Here is a 23,753-nt window from a genome sequence, read left to right as displayed (position 1 = left end):
TGCAGTCCAGACCCCTCATTTCCCGTCCCCCTTCTCGAGTCCCCCCTCTGCCATGCAGATGACCATTCCCTTTCCCGCTCACCTCTTTTCACGCAGGCCGTCTGCGGTCTGGCGTCCACACCGATGCTCCTCATCTCTTTTCTTAGAGGGCTCCTACTGCGGGGACAAAACATGTCAGCAGATTCCCCCAGCCAATGGGTCCCCTGACCTCTTGCCCCCCAACCACCCTGCACCTGCCTTTCCAGATCCCAACTCAAACTCCTTCTCTCCTCCCCCCTTTCCCTTACCGCCCTATAACCTTCAACCTCCCATTGCCCCCAATCCTCTAAACCAACATTATCACCCCTTAAATACCATTGAGGATGCAAGCTCATGCCCGCATTGAGTTGATCTTCCTCTTGCGAGCCCGGCGCGTCCGCCCCGCCACTCCTTGGACATCTTCTCGGCGGGGCCGTGGAAACCCCTGCCTGGTCCTCTTCTTTCGGGTGAGGCATTCCATCCTCCACCCTGGAATCCTCATCGCTAGGGGCCGTGCTGCACCCTCTAGGCTCTCCTTGCGCTGACCGACGAGGGGCCGTTCTAAAACCCTCTACCTCCACTTGACCAGCGGGGGCTGCGCAGCACCCTCCGCCCTCACTCCTCCTACCCAGGGGGGCCGTTCTGCACCCCACTCTAACCTCCTCAATTGATGGGACCTCACCCTCCAGCTCCCACCTGCACTCTTCTGCAGGTATTTACCCCCTCTTCCCCGTCACCCCCTTCTGCGCCCCCTCACTGGCCCCACTGTGGTTCCCTTGAGCCAACTCCATTTGAGCACTCCCAGCTTCTTTAGGGCTATCATTCCCTCCCTCCCTCCCTCACTGGCTGCCCACCCAAAATCATTTCTCCCCAGGATGCCCTCCTATCTATCTCCCTCCTCATCTTCCTGCCCCTGGATTCCCAAACCTCCCCTCTCCCCGCCGAAAGGGGTGCAAGCCACCACTGCCGCGAGAGCCCCATCCGCCGCCGCTCTCTGCTGCGACCTGCCCCCACCTACCTCTCCCTCTCCCGTTACTTCCCCTACCGCCCCTTCCAATTGGGCCTTAGATGCCCTGCTAATTATTTCCAGGGCCTCCTCAGAGCCCTAGCATCGACCAAACCCCTCTTGCTGGCTCCCTGTCCCACCACAGTGCACCAAATGTCTGGATGTGCGCTAAAATATGCCCCCTGAATATTAAGCTAGCTGCCCTAAGCTCCCGAGCCAAAATCTACCCGTGGACCTATACCCCACACGACAAGCTACCAGCTTTGCACCAATTTAACCGAGCACTTGCTATCACCAACAGGTAATATAAACTACCAAAACTGTTCCCAAATGTATTCTTATTTATTTATTTTTTATTACCCCCCTAAATCCTGCCCTATCCCTTAAAACCCCCTACGCTGGCAAATTAACAGCCACGGGAAAAGGAAAACCCCAAAAACCAGCAGCCCAACTAGAAATGGGGCAGAGGAGTGACCGTGTCACACTGCCCCCTGGTGGATCGCGAGATGCACCGCACTATAAGTAACCAGAAAAATAGAACTGTCCCTTTTAAGGAACCACACTGCCCCCTCTGGCGCTAGCCTGCTACCGTGTATCCAGCAGCGTAGACTCCAATACACAGTCTACCAATTAACGGGTGGCCGCCCACACTCTCAGAGGACCCAGGAAGACGGCACGGTCGCTGTGTTCAGACGCACTGCTTCTACCCGAAAACACCCCGCCTGCAAGTGCACATCGGAAGGCTGTGCCTTACTTCCCACGGCACACCAGAGCCCTCGATTTTCTCCCCCCCCCCCCCCCAATTACTTGGCTTTCCCACCGATCTGCACCCGCAAACACGGGACCCACCGGTAAGAAGCCAAGGGGTGTCTTATCTACGGCACCCCTTCTACCCGTCACACAAAATTATAAAATATATATACATATTTTTTTTTTTTAAACTAAACAAACTACCTACCCGCCCACTCTAGCAACACTCCCCTGCCTCACCTGACTGACTCGCACACCTCTAGGCCCAACTAATACCAGGGAAGGCTCGGGAGCAGGCAACAGGTCTTGACAATCACCAAGTCCAACCGTCGCCTGCCTCCCGAACCTTCCCTGGACCCTTAAATACCCCGGGGAAGCGCTCTGCCCCCCACGGCCACTCTCTGGCCGTGTGCAGCGCCAAATACCTCCCGGGGGAAACGCTTTGCGTTTCCCCCCCCGGGACCCCCCTTCCCCAAATATTCTAGGACTGGATTTAGAATAGTAAGTAATACCTGTCTTAAAATAGGTGGGGGACAGGTTTTAGGGGTGCATGAAAAAAAATAATCGCCTGCCTGGTGACTTTTTTCCAGGGACCTTATCACATGTCCACAATATGTATTTAACCTGCTGTGAAACCTTTTGCTGGAATGCTTCTTCCACGTGCCTGCACGGTGGGACCGCTCTAGTGCTTGAGTGACACCTCCTGCGACTCCAAACAAACCACAAACATGCAGGTCTACTATCTAGATCTACGTCGTCAAGAGTGACTTTCCTATGATCGCCAAGTTTCATCCTGGCTTTTGTCTCGGGGTCTCTTTTCTTGGCTAACACCCTACTATATCCAATGCAATCCATCGACCGATTCTCGGGCGGGTTCAGTGATCTTCATTCAGTTCTTAATCCAACAAGATTTAACAGGTGGTCACATTCTGCGGCTGAAGGACCGCGCCCAAATGAGAAAACCTTCCGACATTGCAGAATATTCTTTTGACTGTTGTCTGCAGTGCCGGTTCTAGAGCTAGCGGTACAAGTTGGCTTTTAAGTGCGTCCCAAGCCAAGGGGGTGGGTGGTGGCAGATTGCCCCTGCAGAATGCAAAGGTTGCTGCTGTGCTGGGTCACAAAATGTCAGTGCTCCAATGGTGGCTAAAAAATCATAAGCAAAATCACAGCATACAAAACAACCAATCGGTGATATTTTCAGGTAGAATCTCTATCGACCTAGGTGTGTGTGTCTGGATTCAGTTATCTGTACGAAAAGTCAAATTTCCACTTGCAATCTTGCAGCCCTTCACCATGTTGTATGGCATTTGTAAAGCTCCTAATGCTATTGTTATGGTCTCAAAGCACTGTGGATGAACACCCTAGGGGGACTGAGGTATGGGAATTGATTTTAGAATGTGTGTGTGTGCATTTCAGCCAGTACGAAGGTAATGTAGATAGGGGCGGCTAAGTCCCTGGTAGCGATCCATGGAGATTTGGCTAGTCAATGGGTGCTGTGATGTGGGTATCATATGGATCGTCTCAAGTCTTTTCTGTGCGTGCTAGGTACTGTCTTGTCTCTTCGTGACTAGTCTGTACCTCCACCTACCTGTCTGGGGGCTGATAGTTCACCAAGGAGGTGGACTAGGTCCGTCAAGATGCAGAAGGCAAGGTGTTCTTCTATGCGGCGGATGCTAGAAGGGATGAAGTTCTAGATGGTAGGAACTTAAACGGAGAAAGAGGATCCCCCTATTCTGGTCGATTTTTTAGTGACCAGGATGAAATGAGAGCTGTGGCTGATCTCTGGTTTCTAGTGAGCCTATAGGGTATGAGTTTGTGCTGTAGATATTCTGGACCGGTGTTGTGTAGAGCACAGTGGGTGATGCACACAGCCTTTAGGGTGGAATGATGCCAAATTGGCAGCTAGTGAAGGGAAAGGACTGCAGAGTGTGATGTGGCCCAGGGCAACAAGGAGACTTGCGCCAGTGTTTTGGACCTGTTGGAGTTTCCTAAATTGTGATGCAGGGGCGCCCAGGTACAGGGTTTTAGCATAGTCTAGGCGGGAAAGGACGATGGCAGTGATCGCAGCGACTATGTGTGGGAAGGTCGGAAAGGGGAAGATTCATCAGAGAATGCATAGGTGTAGATAGCAGGAGTTGATGTGATAGTGTCATCATATCGGATTCCATGGTGCGTCCAAGGTTCTTTATTACTGTGTTGGGGGGGGGGGGCAAGAGAGGGCAGCCAAGGGGTGGGTTGGGGGAAGAGGGCAGTCTTCTTGCAGAACGTGATTTCAGATTTTTCTGTTGGCAGGGCCCTGTGGGATCTTGAAGATTATTTGGGTGTCATCTGCATAGTTATAGCAAGGCAGGCAGTGAAGATGGTGGGGAGGGGGCTCAGGTAGAGGTTAAAGGGCAGGAGAGAGAGCGAGGTGCTCTGTGGTACCCCGTGACTAACAAAGTGGGGAGTCGAGAAGGGAGTCTGAGGTGCCTTTGAGATCTTCCCAGATGGTAGACTAGGCACAATTCAGTTACTTGTAGGGGTCTGAAGCTGGGTTGGGTGGGGTCAAGGAGGAAGTTGGTTTCTGGAAAAAGGCCTGGCTGGGTGTCTGTCAATTAGTTTGGCTATGAAATGCTTGAGAGAGGTCTGTAGTTGGCCAGCAGAAGTGGTGCATTTCGTGAGCAGGGGTTTGAAGGACAAGGTCTTGAAATCGGTTGGAAAGGTGCCTGAAGTTAGGAATGAGTTCATAATCAATCTTGTGCTGTTGATGGCACAGGTAGAGGATAGGATTTCCTTGAGGTGAAGGAGGGCAGTGATTCCCAAAGGATCCTTAGGGACGACTATTAGCTAGTAGCTTTAGAAATTCTGGGTGCGAGATGGAGGAGGAGGAGGTGGGGAGCAAACGGGTAGAGGGTGGGCCTGAGTGCCCGGATGTGGATTCAGGGGGGTAGGGTGGGAGGGAAGCTATTTTAGTCCAAATGGTGAAGTTTCTTTCCAGGGCTATGTTGTGGAAGTGGTCAGAGAGAGTCTGAGTGCTTGTGTGTGGAATGGGGAGGAGGAGGTGCAAAGAGGGGCCTTGAATTTGGGGATAGTCGTGTGGCGTTCCCTACAGGTGTTTGGGGCATTGGTCATTCTGAAAGATTTTTTGGTCTTGCATATTTCTGCCATGTAGGCTTTGAGCTGCTGGGTGTAAGACCTTCTATTCTGCGGCAAATGGGTCTACTCGCTATTGCGTTCAAGGATATGGTTGTGGGTTTTGAGAGATGAGCGCTGAGGTGAACCATTTGGTGGGGAGGCTCTGCTGTTTGAGATGGGTCTTATAGGGGTCAGAGGGCTGAGAGATTCAGAGAGCCATTGGTCAAACTGGCTGATGGAGAGTTGACCTGGCTGGATTGGAAGGGAGAGTAGTTGATTGGCCAGGTCCAGGGTGACTTTGACCTTGTTCCAGAGCGGGGATCATGGGGCTATCGGGAAGGAAGGAGGGTCTACTGTCTAGAGAGGGAACATGGCTGCATGGTCCGTCCAGACTAGTGGCTGAGGCGGGAGCTTGGTGATTGGCTCCGGAGAGCTGAAGATTGCACCTAGTTTGTGGGGGCCTGATACTTGTTCTTGGCCTCAAGCCCTGGGATCGCATCTCTCCCGCTCTGAAATCTCTCCATTGGCTACCAGTGGATGCAAGGATTAAATTCAAAACCCTCAGCATTGTCCACAAGGCTTTCTGGGGACTGAGTCCAAAATGCCTTCAGCTATCCCTTTGCAAATACCTCCCCTCTCAAGCTCTTCGCTCCTCTACCTCTTACTCCCTCAGGGTCAGTTGTTTTTCAAAGAAACGAGCTGGGGGTAGATCTGTCTTCGGCTGGGGCCTCCCTCTGGAACAGCCTCCCTGCCACTCTAAAACTTGAGGAGAACCATCTCCGGTTCTGGAAGCACCCCAGGATCTTCCTCTTTGCTTCTGCCTTCGCTCCCCCGCGGATCTGTTTTCTGTTGGCGCAATGCACCTGGCCACCCTCTGTCCTCTGGGCCCAGGTACCTGCTCACCCTGCCACCCTCCCGCACTGCCTCTGGGCCATCCCTTGCGTTGGGATCTGTATCTGTATCTGTACCCATACAGTCCCCCCACCCTGTTTTTTTCTTCCTGCACTTATCGGACCTACTTTGTCTGCTGCCTTAAACCCTGCACTTGCCAATTGCTGGCAGCACTGCCACTGTTTGTTGCCTTTATTATTTATTATTTATATATTTCTCCTTTGCTCCGCACTCTCCACTTCTCCCGCCTTTCCATGCACTTTTCCTCTCCCCCTCTCCCATGCACTTGTGTGTTCTCAATGTCACGAGGCCTAGTAAGATCGTTGTTTTGTTCTCCCCTGTTCCCCTCCCTTGTCGCGCTCTGAAACACTTGTGTACGAGCGTGATAGAAATAAAATATCAATATTCATTATTACAATAGTCCATCTGTAATGGGTTGCCCGCCATTATGAATAGTAATCATACGTGTTGAAGTAACTTTCAAAAACAGTATAACTTGTGATTAGGCTATTTAGAACCTGGGAATTATATTTAAAACGTGATGATGCACACGACCCCTGTAGGCCCTTGTGGGTGCTGATTGTGAAGCCAATCTGCTGAGGCCACAAACGTGAGCCGTGTGCCTTCAGATGTGTATGGTTGCGGTAGGCAAAACTCTCAGCATAGCCTCTCGGAACTGACGCAAACCAGCTGCCACCACCCTACCCTGTCAGACTACAGGACCCGTAATCTCTTATACTGGCTCAGCAAGTCCCCTATAAATCAGATTCAAACCGCAACAAAAAAATTACCCCTGCACCTTTTGCAATTGCTTAGTCCTCCGAAAGGTACGAATGTATAACGTTGTTGTGTATTTTTAATAATTCGTTTTTTATTGCTTGTCGGTGCAACTGGCGTTCCTGCTCAATCATTCTCTTGAGGGACGGAAGCCACGGACGAAGATAAAGTTTATCTTTAAAATAGATCATCATTGTATACCAGTCAGCCTTGCCCCGGTCTTTTGCACAAAGTGTTTGTAAAAATGGCGACCACACAGTGAAAGATGATTTATAAAATTAATGACATTTACCCTTTTACTTATCGGATAGCAGGTGCAGGGAGAAATTCCGCGCCGAGCCGGCTCCCGCACGAAACGTCTGCGCCAAAAATGTTCTAATAGGCTCCAATGCAATAGTTTCTGCGTACAGGTGGCGTTTTAGCACCACCTAATAGTCCGAACTAAAAATGAAAGTCCAACCAGACCTGTAAACCCCTAGTACAACTGTAGGTAGTAGTGTATTGCCAGTTACTTTCAGATCAAGCTTAACCGTTTCACAGTCTAGGTGTGCATCAAGTTCTGTCCATATTTTGTCGCGTCCCTACCAATACTGATGAATTTGACACTGCTGCCCCATTTCTGGCTATTTAGGGATGAATTGGTTTATTTAGAAATATACTTCCAAAATATGTTTACAGGTTGTACAAGTTAGAGGAGCACTCTGTTATACCTGCAAACTTCTCATTCAGCTACCAGCAGGAGTCCATATGTATACAAAATGCACAGCTTTGTTTACAGGGAAGTTGCAAGATTTCAATTGCTGTTCATGCAGGCGTTGAGACAAGGCACACGTCCCCTTGCTCCAGCGGGCACTCTGCATGCATCCCATTCACCCAGCATTCTCTGAGCTGTCATTCATTAGAACTCCTCCGCATTCTACGGCTGTGCAAGGTGGGACCGGACTCGAGCGCATCGGCACACAAGATGCACACTTGGCCGGCTCCATCGGGGTTTTATCCTTTCCTTCATGTGCATCAGTTGGATCTCGAGTCTACTTCGCCTAACGTGCTCGTGATAAGGGCATCTCTGAACTGTTATCTGAAAGGAAATGGTGCTGTGTCACAAGAGGGCTAATCAGGAGCTGCACATTTTTCAAACGGTTAACGCGGACCACAGTGTAACATCATTACTGATATTATCACCCGCTCTCACAAATGTATACCTTGCAAATATAGCGCGACTACATGTTCCAGCTCCTTGCAGAAGTGGGTCAGACGAGGATGCTGTAACGTGGCAGTGGTCAAAAAATGCGCACTTGGATGCATTTTGCCAGGACACTCTTCACTAGTGCTATCCATGCAGGAATTTAGTCCATCGCATTTTAGAGAGGCTATGTGAAGTGGGTTCCATGTCATTTCGGTGCCCCCCCCCCTTTTTTCCGACGTGTTTTGTAGCGGGAGTTTTGCTGAAAAAGTTAACCATTTTTTTTTTTTAACACATTATTTTTTAGGGGGGGGGGCGGGGGTTCCACTCAGCAAAAGGATGCAATACCATGAAGTGAGTTAAAAAGTAGAAGAATTAAATGTTTGGCACAGCTTGAGGTCACACTTCAAGTTTCCAAATTGCTGGGAGCTATTTCGCTCCTGCTTCTACCCCAGGAGAGCTTATTTGGCTTAAAACAAACGGTTTCCAGGAGCTACTTTTGGTTTCCCCTGCCCACCTGCTGCCTTACAAACATGCATATGTGACATTCTATTAAAGTGTTTGAGAATGCAAATAAAAGTTATTGGGACACAGCTAGGACACATTCAAATATAATGGATCATACATAATGGGTGGAAGTTAGATTTGCAGTGCGCTGGGTACTCGCTCCTGGTTCCCTAGGGGTAGCTCCTGCCTACTGGGTGATGCCCGACACCCAGAAGCTGTTTTTAGCTCCTGCTCATCAAATCTTCATTTCGACCCCTGTATTTGGCTAATTTTTCAGCATTTAGGGCTCAGGAAGGAGCTGTTTATTCCTTAAGTTTTTTTGGGGTTTTGGTCTAGGTGAGGTTTGTAATGAAAAGGCTTCCTTTCCGTTAGAGTGGGGGAAATTGGGGTGGGGGTGGAGTCAGAACAATGTGTATTTGTACAAAGTACACCTCATGGTACGTCTGTACATTGGGCCCAAGTAGAATTTGTAGCAATAAACCCAGAGACAATGGGGCAAGCACTTTGTACACTGGCTACGGGCTGTAACCATGCCGGACAGTTGGCCGTCTTGGGGATTACCTTTATCGGCAGGCTAGGGTAGTCCTTAGTGGTGACCTGCCACGGCTGTGCTTTTTCTCACTCCAGAGAATGTTTTCATCTAAGACCACCCAGTCCAGCACTGAAAATGGAAAGGTGTCTCAAAAGAAGAGCCCTCTTTCTAATTCAGCACCGCGCGACTAGTGGAAGAGGAGGCGGCAAGAGGGCATTGGAGGTGAGGATGCAACTGAAAGAAAAAAGAAAAGGGAGGTTTTTCAGTATTTATTTATTTATTTATTTATTTTTTAAAGCATGATAGGCATGCAGTGTGTGTGTGTGTGTGTTTGGTACATGAAGCGCATTATCTGAGTGTGATCACATTTTGCAGATCCATAATGGTACTGCCTGGCCATAAGATGGTGACGGCTGGACAATGGTGAAAGTACCTGCTCAATGTGTGTGCATAAGCCAAAACTGGAATTCAGCACAAAGAATAGATGCAAGGGCACACATTCTGCTTATAAATCATGTGGCCGAAAGCACACTCGGTCAGGATATTTTTTATCCCACCGGAAGTATAGTTACAGCTACAATAAAGCCATTAACTCAAAGAATACTGCATTGAAATGACACTTGCAGGCTTTTTAGAGCAAAAGTTACAGAGGTGTAAAGGAAGACCAGAAATGAGACTGTAGCTTAGCAATGATCTGTGGTGTTCAAGCTCAGGCAGCTCAAGAAGGGTTAAGAAGAACATTCTAGCTTTAAGCAAGTTAGCCACTGGATGACCATGTGGAGACCAGAACAATGTCTGGAATACATCCTTAGCCGATGGTACGAGCATGGTCCTTGGACACACTTTTTTTTTTAGACTTACCCTCATAGCTTAGCATGTAACTGTTGCATGATACTCCTGTTAACCCCATAGAATTATCTAGTTTATACCTTGGACAAGGAACAGTTTGACCCCCATCACGAGCCTTAAATGCAGCAATAACGCTATTACAGGGGTTGGGCGGCAAGTCAGTTTGCCCTTTTGTCAGCACTAGTAGCGCGACGCTAATTGTGGGTATTTACAGCCATTCTGCTACTCGTGATTAGGTGCAATTAGCGCTGGGATGCCGGCCAACTTGTTTCTTTTGCAGTCCCCCTCAACCACTCCCATCTGTTGTGTTCTACACATGTGCTCGACTTCAAAGGTTTGCACACACCTGACCTCTTTCATACACCGCGCGCAGTTATTGGTTAACACATTTGGGCCGGTTGCTTACCTCACTTGCTCAGTACCTTTTCGAATTGGTACAGTTTCAACAAACCATACTTTTCATATCCACCACCAACCGTTCGGTTTCAAAAAAAGATTTAAAAAAAAAAAACACTGTGGCCTTTCGCTATCGAGCGTTTGCTTTTTGAGGCAGCTGCGTCCTTGGACCACATGGGCGTCCGGCACTTGAGAGGTTAACGCAAGTGTTCTGGAGAGCTTGGCCTGTCGTGGTTACACCGGCATCCTGCAGAAACCCGATCTGTGCGCTCCTTCGTTTTTCTGGAAAACCGGCCAATCTTTCCCAGCGGTCTCGAAAAGGAAACCGAACCGCCCCTCTCCCCCTCCTTTGGCCATGACTACATATTTGGAAATGTGTCCACAAGCAAGTCATGCGAGTCGGAAAGGGGAAGTGTTGTCATCTCAGCGCCTGTATTCTGGTTCTTCTTGTGTTCGAGCACGCATAGCACACGGTGTGCATTTAATGGCACACCATGTGGCGGGTGTCCTGTTCAAACACTGATCTTTCTGACACCAATCCCCGCGGAGAAAGCCACAATCCTCCCTTTTAATGAAGGGAGGATTGTGGAATAACTGCGCAAAGAGGGGATACCCCGCTTTGTCTCCAGGGACAGATTTGAACCATTGCCTTTTGCACATCATACTTTAAGAAACTTTGAGGTTTTCTCCTACACAATTATACAAATCCTCAAAGGCAAACCTTTAACGTCACTGGGATATCGAGCCTAACTTTTCACAGGGGGCTCGTGGCTCACTTGTCCGTTGTGCCACTGCCATGGGCGGACTCCAAAATTCCATAGCCACGCCCACCTGACGAGGCAGCAAGGCTGTATTTTATTAGTTTTTTTATTCAGGTTTGAGAAATCTGCCTATGAGGTCAAAGCTCAGTGATTGGTTGGCAGAAGCAGACCTCGCACAGCCATTGCAAATGAAAGGCTCGCTTTGCATCTGAATTTACTGATGCGATGGCCTTGTTTCTCTCCCTGCTCTGCTAGAGTTCCCCCAAAACCTTTCCTTTACAGCCTTGATGGTTTTGTGCTTTTATTGCAGGTCAAACCCAGGAGGTGGTGCTCCGTTGGCAGCCATGTGGGTATATTTGTATGGCACCGGGCCTGGGATGTCCAAAGTAACTCATGTTGGATGTTTGTGTCACCGTCCGGCTAAGCAGGCTCTTCAGCTCAGGCGGATAGTTCAGGGGCAACGCGCTCGCCTTGGAAGAAAGACACGGAGCACCACAGGTTTGATCCCCGGGTCCGTGCTCAGAAACCTCTGGATATTAAGCACGTTATAAATAACCTATCATATTAACAGGGGCCAAATGCCCCCCTGCAATATCCATACCTGATGTGTTGTGCCGGCTTTCAAAAAGATTTTGTGCCTTCATTTTGAAAACGTCCTTTATGGCCCAAGTCGCTCCTTCTCCATTCAATCTGAAACTGCTAGAACCAAGTTCATTTCAAAATGCTATTTTAGCATGATATGAGGCTGGGCACGTGTTCCCGCTCATATCTCTCCTCTCGTCTAGCTCTTTGAAGCAAAACCTAATCATTGGAGGCGGGGTGGGAGGGAGGGTGGTGTATCTATCTATGTATGTATGTATGTATGTATGTATGTATGTACTGGGTATGTGCTTTCTCTGACCGACCATGCATATACTACACAGGGGTCAATATGAAGATTTGGTGAGCAGCAGTTAAATGTAGCTCCTAGTTACTGTTCGTATCAAACTAGCCAGGCTCTTAGGAAAGATCAGCTATCTCAAGGTGTACTCTACTATAGCTTAAGAAGTCCTGAAGACTCGACCTGCTTAATCAAATATAATTAAAACAATTGTGAGACTTATTAAACAACCTACATATGTGCTGGACAAAAACGGTTAAAAAGAACAGTACTGTAGGAAACACCACATCTTCTTGATGGATGTAAATAATATTGACAAGAGGATGTCATTGTATGTTCATCACTTGTTCAGCTGTTGATCAAATCAATCCAATTGTATGTATTCACGCTCTGAACCTGGCCACAAGACATAACTCGCATGTTCCTGGATCTAATACAGTTCTATTCTATTCCAGTAACGGTATTCTTTATAGCCCTACATGTTTCTGTCCCAACAACGCCACACAATGCTATACATTCCTCAGGGACTAGCACACCATGGGAATGGTGCAACAATAGGCTCCTAACCATGTTTTGGGAATTGGAGTTTCGTTGCAATCTTCGTCTTCACTGAATTCTCAAGACAGTCCTGTTCTATCCCACACGCATGTCCTCTAAAACCCAGCATGATACCTACTTAGTCTCCATCAATAATCTATGCAAATGCATATAACTCGATACACAACAACCAAATAAATGTATAACCAGTACTTGGAAAAATAGTCCATGATGACTCGCAGAGCAACGATGAAGGATGCCCAATGTGAGAAAGGGCCTTGTAGGATGTAGGTAAACGGGAATGTGTTTTTCCTAGTAGACGCCGGAAGCAACAAACCAGTGGTTCTTTTTCGCCCTTACTTAAGGCAGCGTATCATTCAAACATGTGATACTGGATTTGGGCACCTAATCTTTTTGTTTTTGTTTGTACTGCATAACTCGGGCAGGTGTACTGGAATGCTATAATTCTGCCTGGCTGATAGTTGGCCGGACTGACTGCTGCTTTTTTGGTGTTGACCAATACACCACTAAAAGTGGCAGTTAATGACAGGGTGGAAGTAGTTCATCCTTGCCGCAGGCTAAACCTTTTGCTCGCTTAGCAGCCGGACTGGAGATGTGATATGCCAGTGCAGTTCACACGCCTGCAAATCAGTTCTCCTTTTCTTGCCACAGTCGGTTTGACCAGGAGAGCTGATCGGAAATCGTTGCTTAAATATTCCCCACTGTGTTCATATCCACAAGATTGTTTTTTTGTTTGGCTTTCCTTTTCCTGTGTTTTTCCTCTGCCTCCAACTACTGTCAATGCCACCCCTGCTGGTCCCAGAACAAGCCTCCACCCCATCTGCCCATACACTTGCATTCAATTTTACCAACTTAATCGCAGTCTCTCCACCCAAATATCTCATGCCTTTTTATTAACACCTCCTTGGAATCTCTTCCTGTTGCAATAATGTAATGCTTCCTCTTTCTGAAGCCAGTGAAGGCCATTAATGGTCACTCATCTACTAGTTCGGTTCCATGGGAATTTCTTAGTTTTTTGGTGGGATTGATTTTTTTACAGGAGCATTTTACCCTGCAGCCTATCCCCCGTACATTAATTATCCTCCCAAATTCACCCGAGATATATTTGCAGAACAAATCTGATACAAAATTTGACAATCTACTTCAACTCTACTGCGTAAAAAACTCACGCTGGGACAGTTCCATGATGCCATCTCTTTTTCATTCATGTCCTTTTCTCTGCCACCCTCCGTCGCTTCCCATGTCTCCTAATCCTCGCCGTCTTGTGCTATTCTTGGTTTGCATCTCAACATGCCCTGGCGATAACGATTAATGGGGATTTCTTAGAGAGCCCCTATTCCGCCTTCCTTTATTCTGCTGAGGTGCAGGACTTGGGCCTTCGTTTCATAGACACCTGGTGCTGGCAGTGTTTTGGGTCTTCTCGAATGTCCTTCTCTGTATGTCCTTCTCTGGGTTCGGCTATAGCCTGTGTTGCTTAGGCAAATAACAATTTACAAAGAGTTTACATAGTGTGATACAGTGGTATGGCATTCAAACAGTGGTGAGATACATTGGTAAAGAGAACATTTGTTTCCCTAATTTAAGAAGGGTGCGCACATGTGACGGTGGCTAGTGGAAGAGTTGGGTTTTCAGTGCCTTGCGGAACATGAGTGTGGGTGGTAGTGCGTTCCAGTTCTTCAGTGCTAGGAAGGCAAAGCTTGGCCCTCCTGCTTTTGATCTTTTAAAGGTTGGGACTGTGAGCAAGTTGCAGTGCTGGCACGCTTTGGTCTGTCTGATGTGGCAGTGAATGGTTTCCGAAAGGTAGGTAGGTGCTGTGTGTGTTAGGCAGGAGTGTGTGATGGAGAGGGTTTTAAAGAGAATGCTCTTTAACTGGGAGCTAATCGGGGTCCCGCCTGGCTTGGGATATGTGCTCCCTCTTGGGATGCTGAGGGCTGCTCTGAGGGAGTTGTTTTGTGTGGTTTGCAGTTGTTTTTGGATGATGTGCCTAGGACCAGGACGTTGTTTTAGTCCAACCTTGCGCCCACGGTGGCTCTGGCTATGGACAGGCAGTTCTTGGGGGAGAGATAGGGTTTGACAGTGTTTATGATCTTCAATGTTAGTGCGGTGGATGAGGTGATAGTGCTAACTTGCCAGTGACTTAGAGAGAGTTGAGTCTGTGTATACTCCTAGAGTTTTGGCTGTGACTGAGGTGGTGATGGTGGAATTGTCAATGTTGAATGATGTGTATTTACTATCCTGTTTGTTTAGGACTGGTTTTGGGACCTACTAGTAGTACTTTGGTCTGGTCTCCATTGAGACATAGACCATTAGCATAAGTCTTGAGTGTGGCTGCATCTTGTTCGTAAGAGCCGGTGAGTGGGAGCAGGATTTGTTTGTCATCAGCATAGTTCATATATGCTCTGCCGCGATCGTCCAGGTCAATGAAAAGTGCAAGATTAAAAATGTTGTAGAGGGTGGTTGAGGTGCAGGATCCCTGAGGGACTCCGCAATGGATGGGGCTGGGGGTTGTGCACGCCTGGTCAGAGAACACACTCATTAGTCTACCTTCGGAGATCCGGGACGTGGCTTGCTGGGAAAAGTGGGCTGCATCCTTGAGGTGTCAGCAGAGGATCTTGTGATCTACAAGATCGAAGACTGCAGAAAGATCAAGGAGCAGGAGCAGTGCTGGTTTCCCTTTATCCATGGTTTGGTCTCTATCTGAATTTTTCGATCCAGTAGGGCAGTCTCGGTACCGTGGCATAGCCGGAAACCCGATTACCTCTTACCCAGGATGATGATGTCTTCCAAGAATTGTTGAATCTGGAGTTATGCCGTCTTGTGGTTATGGGTGTCTAGTTGTTTGGTATGTCTGGATCGAGCGAGGGTTTTTATTTTTTAGAAGCAGGCGAACCCAAGATTTGAGGGAGGAGGCGGCGATGCCCGAGGAGAGTGACGCATTGATGAAGGCTATGACAAGCGGGTCTAGTGGTGCATCGCAGTTTTTGGTGAGTGCTGCAGGCCGATATCCCCCTTGCAGGAGCAGGGTTTAATGTGTTTCATGATGGCTAGGACTTCTGTTTCAGTAGAAGGAGAAGTATTTTGAGTTTTTGTCTGGGCGAGGGGCTGAGGCATGGGGTGTGTTGGCTTTGGGCAGTGTGTTGAGGTGGGCTTTTTATTTTTGGTAAAATAGCCGTTTGTATGTTGTTGCACATGTATCATCTTTCACAGTTTCCTGGCTGTTGGTTGGTGGGGATGCAAGCTATTTGTAGATTGCAAACCGCTCCCTTGACTCAGATTTTGCATTAGAGATTCTAGAATTGTAGGAAGCGGATTTCTCTAGGGTGATTTAAAAAAAAAAAAAAAAAAAAAAAATTGTAGTGTGAGGCAAGTGTTTTGTAGGCCTCTAGAGTGGTGTGTAAGGGGCAGGCCTTCCATGTATTTAGTGCCATTTCGCTTCAGGGATCTTAGGTCTAGTAGCTCTTGTGTAAACCATGAGTTAGTGTTTCTAGTTTCAGCTTTTTTTTTCCATTAGTGGTGCGATGGCGTCTATGGCTGCTTTGATGGTAGTTTGGTTTGTCTACCAGTGCAACAGGGTCAGTGGAGAAGGGGGGCCTCAGGGCTACGGATGCCTTTAGGAGGGGGAGGATTCTTTCGAGAAGCCTGGATGATCTGGTCAGAGCTAAGGGTACAGGTTTGTTAGGCTTGGATATGGTTTTGGTGGGGATATGGAAGTGTATTGGGTGGTGGTCTGTCCATGGGCACGGGGTGATGGAGCTGATATCCACAGCACAGTTGTGGTCTGCTATCCTGTCTGATATACGACCTTTGATATGGGTTAGATCAGTGACTCTTTGGATGAAGCCCAGGTCAAAGAGCGCTTTATCAGGGGCTTCGCTTAGTTTGTCCCGAGAATGAGGCCTGCAATCTTTCAACCATATAGGAACAGGTGTTGGGTGTCATCAATCTGCCACTAGCTTCCTAATCGCAAATTGGACAACCTCGTTTTAGGTCCTCAGAAGTGGTCTGAGCGTGGAACTGAACATGGCATTATGAATGAGCACCTGTGTTGGTCTGTCTATAGGAGTGATTTTGTCTCTGTTTTATATCATGTTCATCGGCATCAGTCCCCGAAAATAGTACCAAGCACTAAATGCAGCATTGTGATTCAATTGGGTGGATACTATAAATTTAGCTAAATGAGTTTTATAATCTCGGGAGAGTTTCCATTGGCATTTATGCTGTGGTTTTCAAATGTATTTAAACTGAGCCCTCTCCCCACCCCCGAGTACAAATATGGTTTCCCCACACCCCATCGCAAGCTAGAAATGCTTCTATCTTATATTAAAAGCAGTCACTGTAACCCCTTTTTAAATAAACGAGCGCACCACCCCTGGACATCCTTCATGCCCCCACACCACAGTTTGACCACTGCACTGCGTTAATGTAATCTCTTCAGTTCATATTTCGACCAACTTTGCAAAATCTGAACTGTCTAAAATAACAAGGTAGTAAATTTGAGGATTGTGGATAAATTTGAGGATTGTCGATCGAATTCTGTGCCTGGATCAAATCATTGGAAGTGCGGTGCCTGCATCTTTTAAGGCATAACAAGTGAGAATTAATTCAACAAAAAAGTAATTTTGCCAAGGTAGGCCAGTTCAGGGAAAATGCTAATTGTTATGGTTAGGGTGACAAAACCGTCTGAACTGGTGAGCCAAGCACGGTGGAACACATGCAAATCTCAGGAAGGGACAGAAACGGGAGGATTTGGGGGGGGGGGGGGTTTGACTGGAGGGTCCATAAGGGTGGCCTTCAAGGAAGCAGTCGAGGAAAAGACCTGGGGACCAAATGTTAGGGGGTGGGGCGATTCAAGGATGTTGGAAGAACTTGAGGGAACAATAAATGAATAGAGACCGTGTACAGAAGAAGCTAGCAGTGGTGTTAGGGTTGTCCTCCATTGTGTATGCTTTGTCAGTAAGGCAGGACTTTCATTTCTTGCAGTACGCCCTACACCGAGAGAAATGCTAGATTCACATTTCTCAAGATTTTATCAAGTAGCTGGAATGTTTTTTTTAATAAATTCCCATGCAGTGATCAGTGTTTCTTTTCTGTAAGCAATTAATGTATTCTCGAAAATTGAGTAAACCACGTACAAAATGTTGACGCGCTTTTTATTTAGCTAATATACAGTTTTCTTCCCTTTTTTATTCATGTTTGGGTAGGGTTTAGTCGTTGCTTACATTCTGTATTTTGGAAGCAGTTTGCTTGCTTAGTCAATGTTTCAGAAATGCCTTTCATTTTGTCGAAGGTGTCCAAATGTATTAACCATTAAATAACCAAAATTAATACAATAAGAACCGTGAAGCCAATCCAACATTCCTGTTTAACCAGTCCATTGTCTTAACAGTTTTCCTCTTTCTTTGGCAGATATAAAAATGGCGTCCGTCCTGGTGCAGCTTTTGCTTCTGACTCCCTTGATTGGGGCAACCAAAACCTGTTTCCCCGAATGTCACTGTGAAGTGGAGACTTTTGGCCTTTTTGACAGCTTTAGTTTGACCAAAGTGGATTGCAGTGGAGTTGGGCCCCACATTCTTCCTGTGTCTATTCCGTTGGATACCTCCTACCTGGATTTATCTTCAAACAGGCTGAGTACGATTAATGAAAGCATGCTTTCTGGCCGTGGCTACACGACTTTGGTCAACTTGGACCTCAGCTACAACCAGATAACAAAAATCTCCTCAACGACTTTTTCAAGGCTCCGGTATCTGGAGTCTTTGGATATGAGTCACAACTCTTTGGAGCTCCTGCCCGACGAAAGCTTTTCCAATTCCGCCTTGGGGGACGTAGACTTGAGCAACAACAAGCTGGTGGAGATAAAGATGGAAGTGTTTACATCAAGGGGGCAGAGAAAACAGATGAATGTAGACCTTTCAAATAACCACATTTCTAGTGTGTTGAAAAGCAATGAGCGAAAACTTCCCAATATCCAGACCTTGACGCTGGCTGGAAATCGACTGCATTCTGTGCCCAATCTTCAAGGAATTCCACTCCGGTATCTTTGCCTAGATGCAAACCCAATTGCCAAAATTGAGAAGCAGGCTTTCATGGGCCTGAAGGGGCTAATCCATCTGTCGCTCAGCAATCTACATAAATTAACTGAGATCACACCTTTTAGCTTCAAAGAGCTGCCCACTCTCCAGGTTCTGGACCTGTCGAACAATCCCAACTTGAAATCTTTGAACGCTGAAGTTTTCTTTGGTTTGAACTCTTTGCAAGAGCTGAATTTGTCCAGCACAAATGTCATGTCCTTGCCGAAGGATACTCTGAAATACCTGCCTTCCATCAAAAGCATTGCTTGGGGTAAGAATGTGCATTGCCTGAAGACTATAAAGGGTGGCCAGTTTCACAGACAAGGAGGCCTTACCAAAAAAGAGATCCTTCACTGCCGTGATGACCATGGTTCCGTCACCGCCCATAATTTATTATGAACAAAAAACGGGGAGACAGAATTCTGCCTAATGCGAAATAGACTTCCATGGCCTGTGTTGTGCCTTTTTTTTTTTTGTGTGTAAAATTGTTAATAATTTATTTGTACATGCAGTACCTAACGATTGTGAATGCCTGCGGTCTACTGATCATGGGCGTTTTTTCTGCACCTTTTCTGAAATCTCTGCAGGCTTCATATCGTAAGGCCATCATTTACCATATTTTCTGACCAGCTGCCCATAGCACGTGGGTGCTGAAGGCTTGCTGACCGTAGAAGCAAATTGACCAAATGCTAACTCGTCAGTTTGGGTCTTTTTACTTTCTTTTTTTATTTTTATTTTTTACTTTTTTTTTGAGGGACTCACTTTTATGGCTGTTTGTGTAGGAGGAGCATCTGTAGAAATTGAATGGCTTACATTTAGTAATTGCAATGCTCTCCCCAACAGTTGAGTAATGACTTCATCACTTGCATGGATTAGAATAGTAGGTTGGCAGCCATTTGCTCACCCACCCTGCTCCAGTACACACAACTGAGTTTTTGACTATGTGCAATGTCAAAGTGCCTTTTAAACATGTTGCCTTTTTTTGTGAAGATCGCTGCTCGTTGCCTGCACTTTGGATCAGAAAAACCGTTTACTAGATGTTTTGCTTTTTTGGAAGCGTTGCTGCCATTTGCATAAATGCGCACTGAACACTTTCTGCCTGGGGACCAATTTGATCACCTTTCCCTTTAAGTTTGTATATCACTTAGGTCACCCACTGAAACCGTCTGTATCCCTGGAGCGTGGTGATGGGCTTAGTCATTGCATTGCATTTGTGCATTTGATGTTGCCAAATTTATCTCTAGGAAGTAAGGGCTGACGGGCGGCGCAACGCCCAATGGACCTGTTCCACAGGCCATTTTTTTTTCTTTAGCCAATTGATAGGAAACCCAGATCAGCAAATTCTTTTCAGAAGAGGACTATTAATCTTTATAGTTCCATTTTTGTGTTTTTATAAATGCAGTATTAACGTGTTTTTGTATGAAATGTGATTTTATTTTATTTTTTTTAATATCATTGTTGGTCAACATGGAACCATACATTTCTTTTAGAACGTTAGGGCAATACAAAATGTTTCCCTGGTTTAGCAATCCTTAAAATATGAACAGAAGAGCGTTTAGACCAAAAAAAGGGACCAAACATGGAAGGTGAAACCCTGAAATGCAAGAAAACCCCAAATCTTCACTACTTTCTTTTGGGAACTGGAATGACCCGTTTTCACATCTGAACCCACCTCCTGTGGTCACCATTTCTTTTTAATTATGAACTGATGAAGTATTGCTTTATTCCAGGTAGTCCCACCTAGCGGAGCATGGGTCCTTGGCCTCGAAAGGTTACCCACTGTGACTTCTGTTATCTTGCAACTGGCAGAAGTTGATTGGTCTGGCTCCATGCTGTTTCTATCCATGACATCTGCAGCGACTGCCAAGAACTGTATTTGGTGCTGCCTGTGAATTAGATGTTAGGAAAGGTATCTCCCTTTTCACACCGAGAGCACCACTGCAGCCATGTTGCACATCGTCCACCATCCTGAAACTAGGTGCTAACGAAGCATTAGAACCTATGCCCTGAACTGTTTGATTCCAGAGCCAATGGAGGTCTCCATACCACATGCCAAACCATACAACTAACCAACCAGCCTCTGCATGCTGCAGTGCGATCAGTTGCAAAATTGCCTTATTGGCACAATTCCAGTGCATAGTGCTTTTGTGTAGTAGCGAGCACTGTTGCAGATTCGCTCATGATCATCATTGCTGCCCCAGGTGTGGGCTCCCAAATTGACTTCCCGCTTGGTAGTTTATGCAGAGTAAAAATGTTGTGCCTGCGAAGTGCGAAATTGGGAACTGGTGGTGAAATTCCTTCACAGCAGCCTGCCCTTTCCCCCGCTTCTCACCAGCGCCCTTCAGGGAGTTCAGACTGTCCTCGGCAACCCCTTGTCATCACTACAATCTGTTTGAGCAGTGGGAGCTTCATGCCAATTTCAATGATGGTTCTATGGATACAATAATCAGTGCTATTACTTCCAAAACAGAAGGAATTGACCAACTTCTGCTTTAAATAAAGGGGCAAGAAGGGCCGACATATTCTTCACTCTGCCCAACCATTTTGAGTTTTGGCCTCTCCCCAGACTGTGCATCAAGAAGTTGTACGTTTTCTGCACAGAAGAGTTTTCTCTTGTACTTGCAGACCCCTTGACTGATCCATCTTCTTTCTGGACCAGTGCCTTGGACTCAAAGCTCTAGCTACTCCTGTCAAGGACACCGGTTTAGAGTTCTTTCTCCGTCGTGAGATGCACATTATTATTCTAATAATTTGCACTTTTGACCATTTCTCTGTAGAGAAGAATGAGAAGTATGCAATGAATGACCCAAGTACACGGAAACGTAGGAAAGGGTGAATTATCCAATGATGGCCTCCAAAGTCTAAAAATAAGGGCTCCTACTTGGGAACACCCATGCTTTGGCGATCATTTATTGACGACTATGGGTGTTGTCGGTCTATTTGCCTGTTGATGTTTCTGTCTTGCCTCACAATGAACACCTTTTGCCAAACATGCCATCATTGTTATTGCCAGAGCTGCAATCACAAGTGGTCCCACTCATAGAAAAATGTCACTATTTTTAGCCTGGGTGGTGATTGATGGGCAGTTAATTGTCAGTGACCGGCACACCCTTTGGAGACGTCACGTACATTTTGGATTGTGTTCCCACCTTAAGGAAGTTCTGGCACATTATGCTTTTTAAATTACACAAAACTTTGTTTTACATAGTTGATACACTTCCAAATGTCAACAACTAAAACATAGTTTTGGTCCGATCAGTAGGATTTAAAGTTAGATCATTCTAACGTGTCCTAAATGTTGTGCAATAGAAAAACCACAAAGTGCCACACAACCTTTTAACTACCTATGGCAGGTACATAGAAATGTGACACTGGACTTTATTAGATCTTGTGGTACAGGAAGTACATATAACTGTGACCCAGGAAGTTGACTGTGCCACAGGAAGTAATGTGACTCTGCATAAGATCTCCAGCATTCCTCATTAGAATAGGATTGAAACCCGCGAACATCTCATTCCCAATTGTGTACAAATTGCAGTTTTCCACGCCGTAAATGGCTTATTTGTGCGTTTTAGGAATCTGAGCTGATTTGATTTCTGATTGTGGTCTAAGGTGTAATATATGTAGATGTTATATTTTTTTTGTAACAATTTTAACAAATGGGATCTTGCCCTTCATATAAAATAAGGTATTGCCTTTGTGCTGCTTTCTGCTGGCAGAATCAGAACTAATTGTTTTTATAAAGCCAAAAACAAGATAGTTGAATGTTTCTTACAAAACTTCATTCGGATGTATGTGTGAAGGTGTGAAAGAAATTCCGGCTTCTCCGACTCCTGCCTTTGCACCTCTGTGGTAAAATGGCTGCCCCGTGTGTTTAATCCACGTCATGACTGCAATGTTTACTTACTTTTGTAACACATGTGTTCCTGGTTAAATAAGTCTTAACAAAATCTGACAATCTCTATATATTTCTTTTTGTTTGTGCTTCATTGTAATGGTTTGTGATTATGCAATAATTGGAATAAAGTGTTTTGAGTTGTTTTTTCTATATTCTTTCCAGTTTCCTAATTTTCATCCATTTCCATTTATCTGATCACAAAGGTCAGCCTTGTCCCCCTCATCAGTGGGTTTTTCTCCGGGTTCACTTGTGTTCAATAAGTTGCTACAGTTGGTTTTCCCTTTGCCTGTAAAAGTCCATCGCCACATCATTAGGAAAGTAGCTTTAGGTTGTGATCATACAATCTGATGGATTAGTTCATGGATTGGTACAAGAAGGAAATGATTGATCGGTGGGTAGATTCACGTTTGGGCCAGGGTAATCCAGTTTAAGGCTGTCTGTATAGGGCACGTGATATACTCTAATCCAAGAAAGGTTTCTTAGAGGAATTGTGTAGCATCTAGTGCCTCCCCATGCTGATAGGCTTTTCCAGAAACATGACCAATTGCTCCCACCTGCTGAGGTAAGTCTGTATATGTAGTATCTTGGCCCGCCCCGCAAGAGACCCGTGGGCGCAATGGTTGCTGCACACTGGGATATGCAAGGCGATAAAGTGATGTAGACATTAGACATCCATTCGTCTGAACACGTGGGGGGGGGGGGTATCACTACTAACTAACCCTGGTAATGACCTACACCATTGCACAGAAAATAGATGTGGGAATTGTAGCACACCACAATGTCTGACTTTGGAAGGGATATGTGCCACACGCGTCCAAAATTGAGGAGGTACTTTAAAATATCACCACTAACCAACCCCACAAAAAAGCTCATCCCTCTGCATATACATCTCAAACTCTACTACTACAAACCGCACAACTTCACTACACCGCAAAAATGAAACAAACCATGCATAGCGTAGCACAACGGCTACCGAATGAACATTCACCGAACAGTATAAACCAAACTGAAGCTGCCAACAGCACATCACCGCTCTCTTCCTCTTTTGTCCCACTCTGTCCAACTAACGCACCCCCGTCCCCCCTCCCGATACCCAATCCTCTTCCTTTACAGATCCGTCAGAGCGCCAAAGGAGCACGCAGGTGGTGATAGTGCACGGTATAAAAATCCTTTAACATTACAATTGCCTTACCAAGATCTTGGCATAGACGTTGGAGTCATGGTTAAGACAAGCTGGTTGGCTTTACCAAGACCACAATCGTGGCATTGATGATTGTTTCTCGAAGAGGACCTTTCCGGATACAACACTCAAAGGGAGACAAACACCTGGCCCTTTTTAAATTTTGGTAGCATATCTTTGTCTTCTTGAAGCCAAAAGGGGCTGTCCTCGCCTGACTCGAGACTTTGGCCTCATTAGAACGTTTGCATACTTCTGAAACCCCAGGCACCTTGGCAGCAGTGCCATTTAGTTGGTACTATAATTATTTACAATTATCAGCGTAAATGCATCCTACACAAGAAGACGTTTTGTATGTGGAAACTGGGTTTGAGGTTTATTTCTATGA

At 46.3% G+C, this 23,753-nt stretch overlaps 1 protein-coding gene across 4 annotated transcripts in view; it reads left to right on the top strand.

Annotated features, from left to right (window-relative positions):
• TSKU (tsukushi, small leucine rich proteoglycan) overlaps positions 1 to 22,338 on the top strand; it is a 77,893-nt gene extending 55,555 nt beyond the window's left edge. For all 4 annotated transcript variants that reach the window (XM_069640022.1, XM_069640026.1, XM_069640023.1 and 1 more), the window contains exon 2: positions 17,629 to 22,338. In XM_069640022.1, coding sequence (XP_069496123.1) covers positions 17,629 to 18,689 — 1,061 coding nt within the window. In that variant the 3' untranslated portion in view covers positions 18,690 to 22,338. The remainder of the gene's footprint in view (positions 1 to 17,628) is intronic.
• Positions 22,339 to 23,753: the final 1,415 nt, after the last annotated feature.

Source organism: Ambystoma mexicanum, chromosome 7q (genome assembly GCF_040938575.1).
Source record: "Ambystoma mexicanum isolate Mex_15411 chromosome 7q, UKY_AmexF1_1, whole genome shotgun sequence".
Classification (NCBI taxonomy): Eukaryota; Metazoa; Chordata; class Amphibia; order Caudata; family Ambystomatidae; genus Ambystoma; species Ambystoma mexicanum.
The sequence above is the reverse complement of the archived record's forward strand: the minus strand, read 5'-3'. Positions and strand labels throughout refer to the sequence as shown.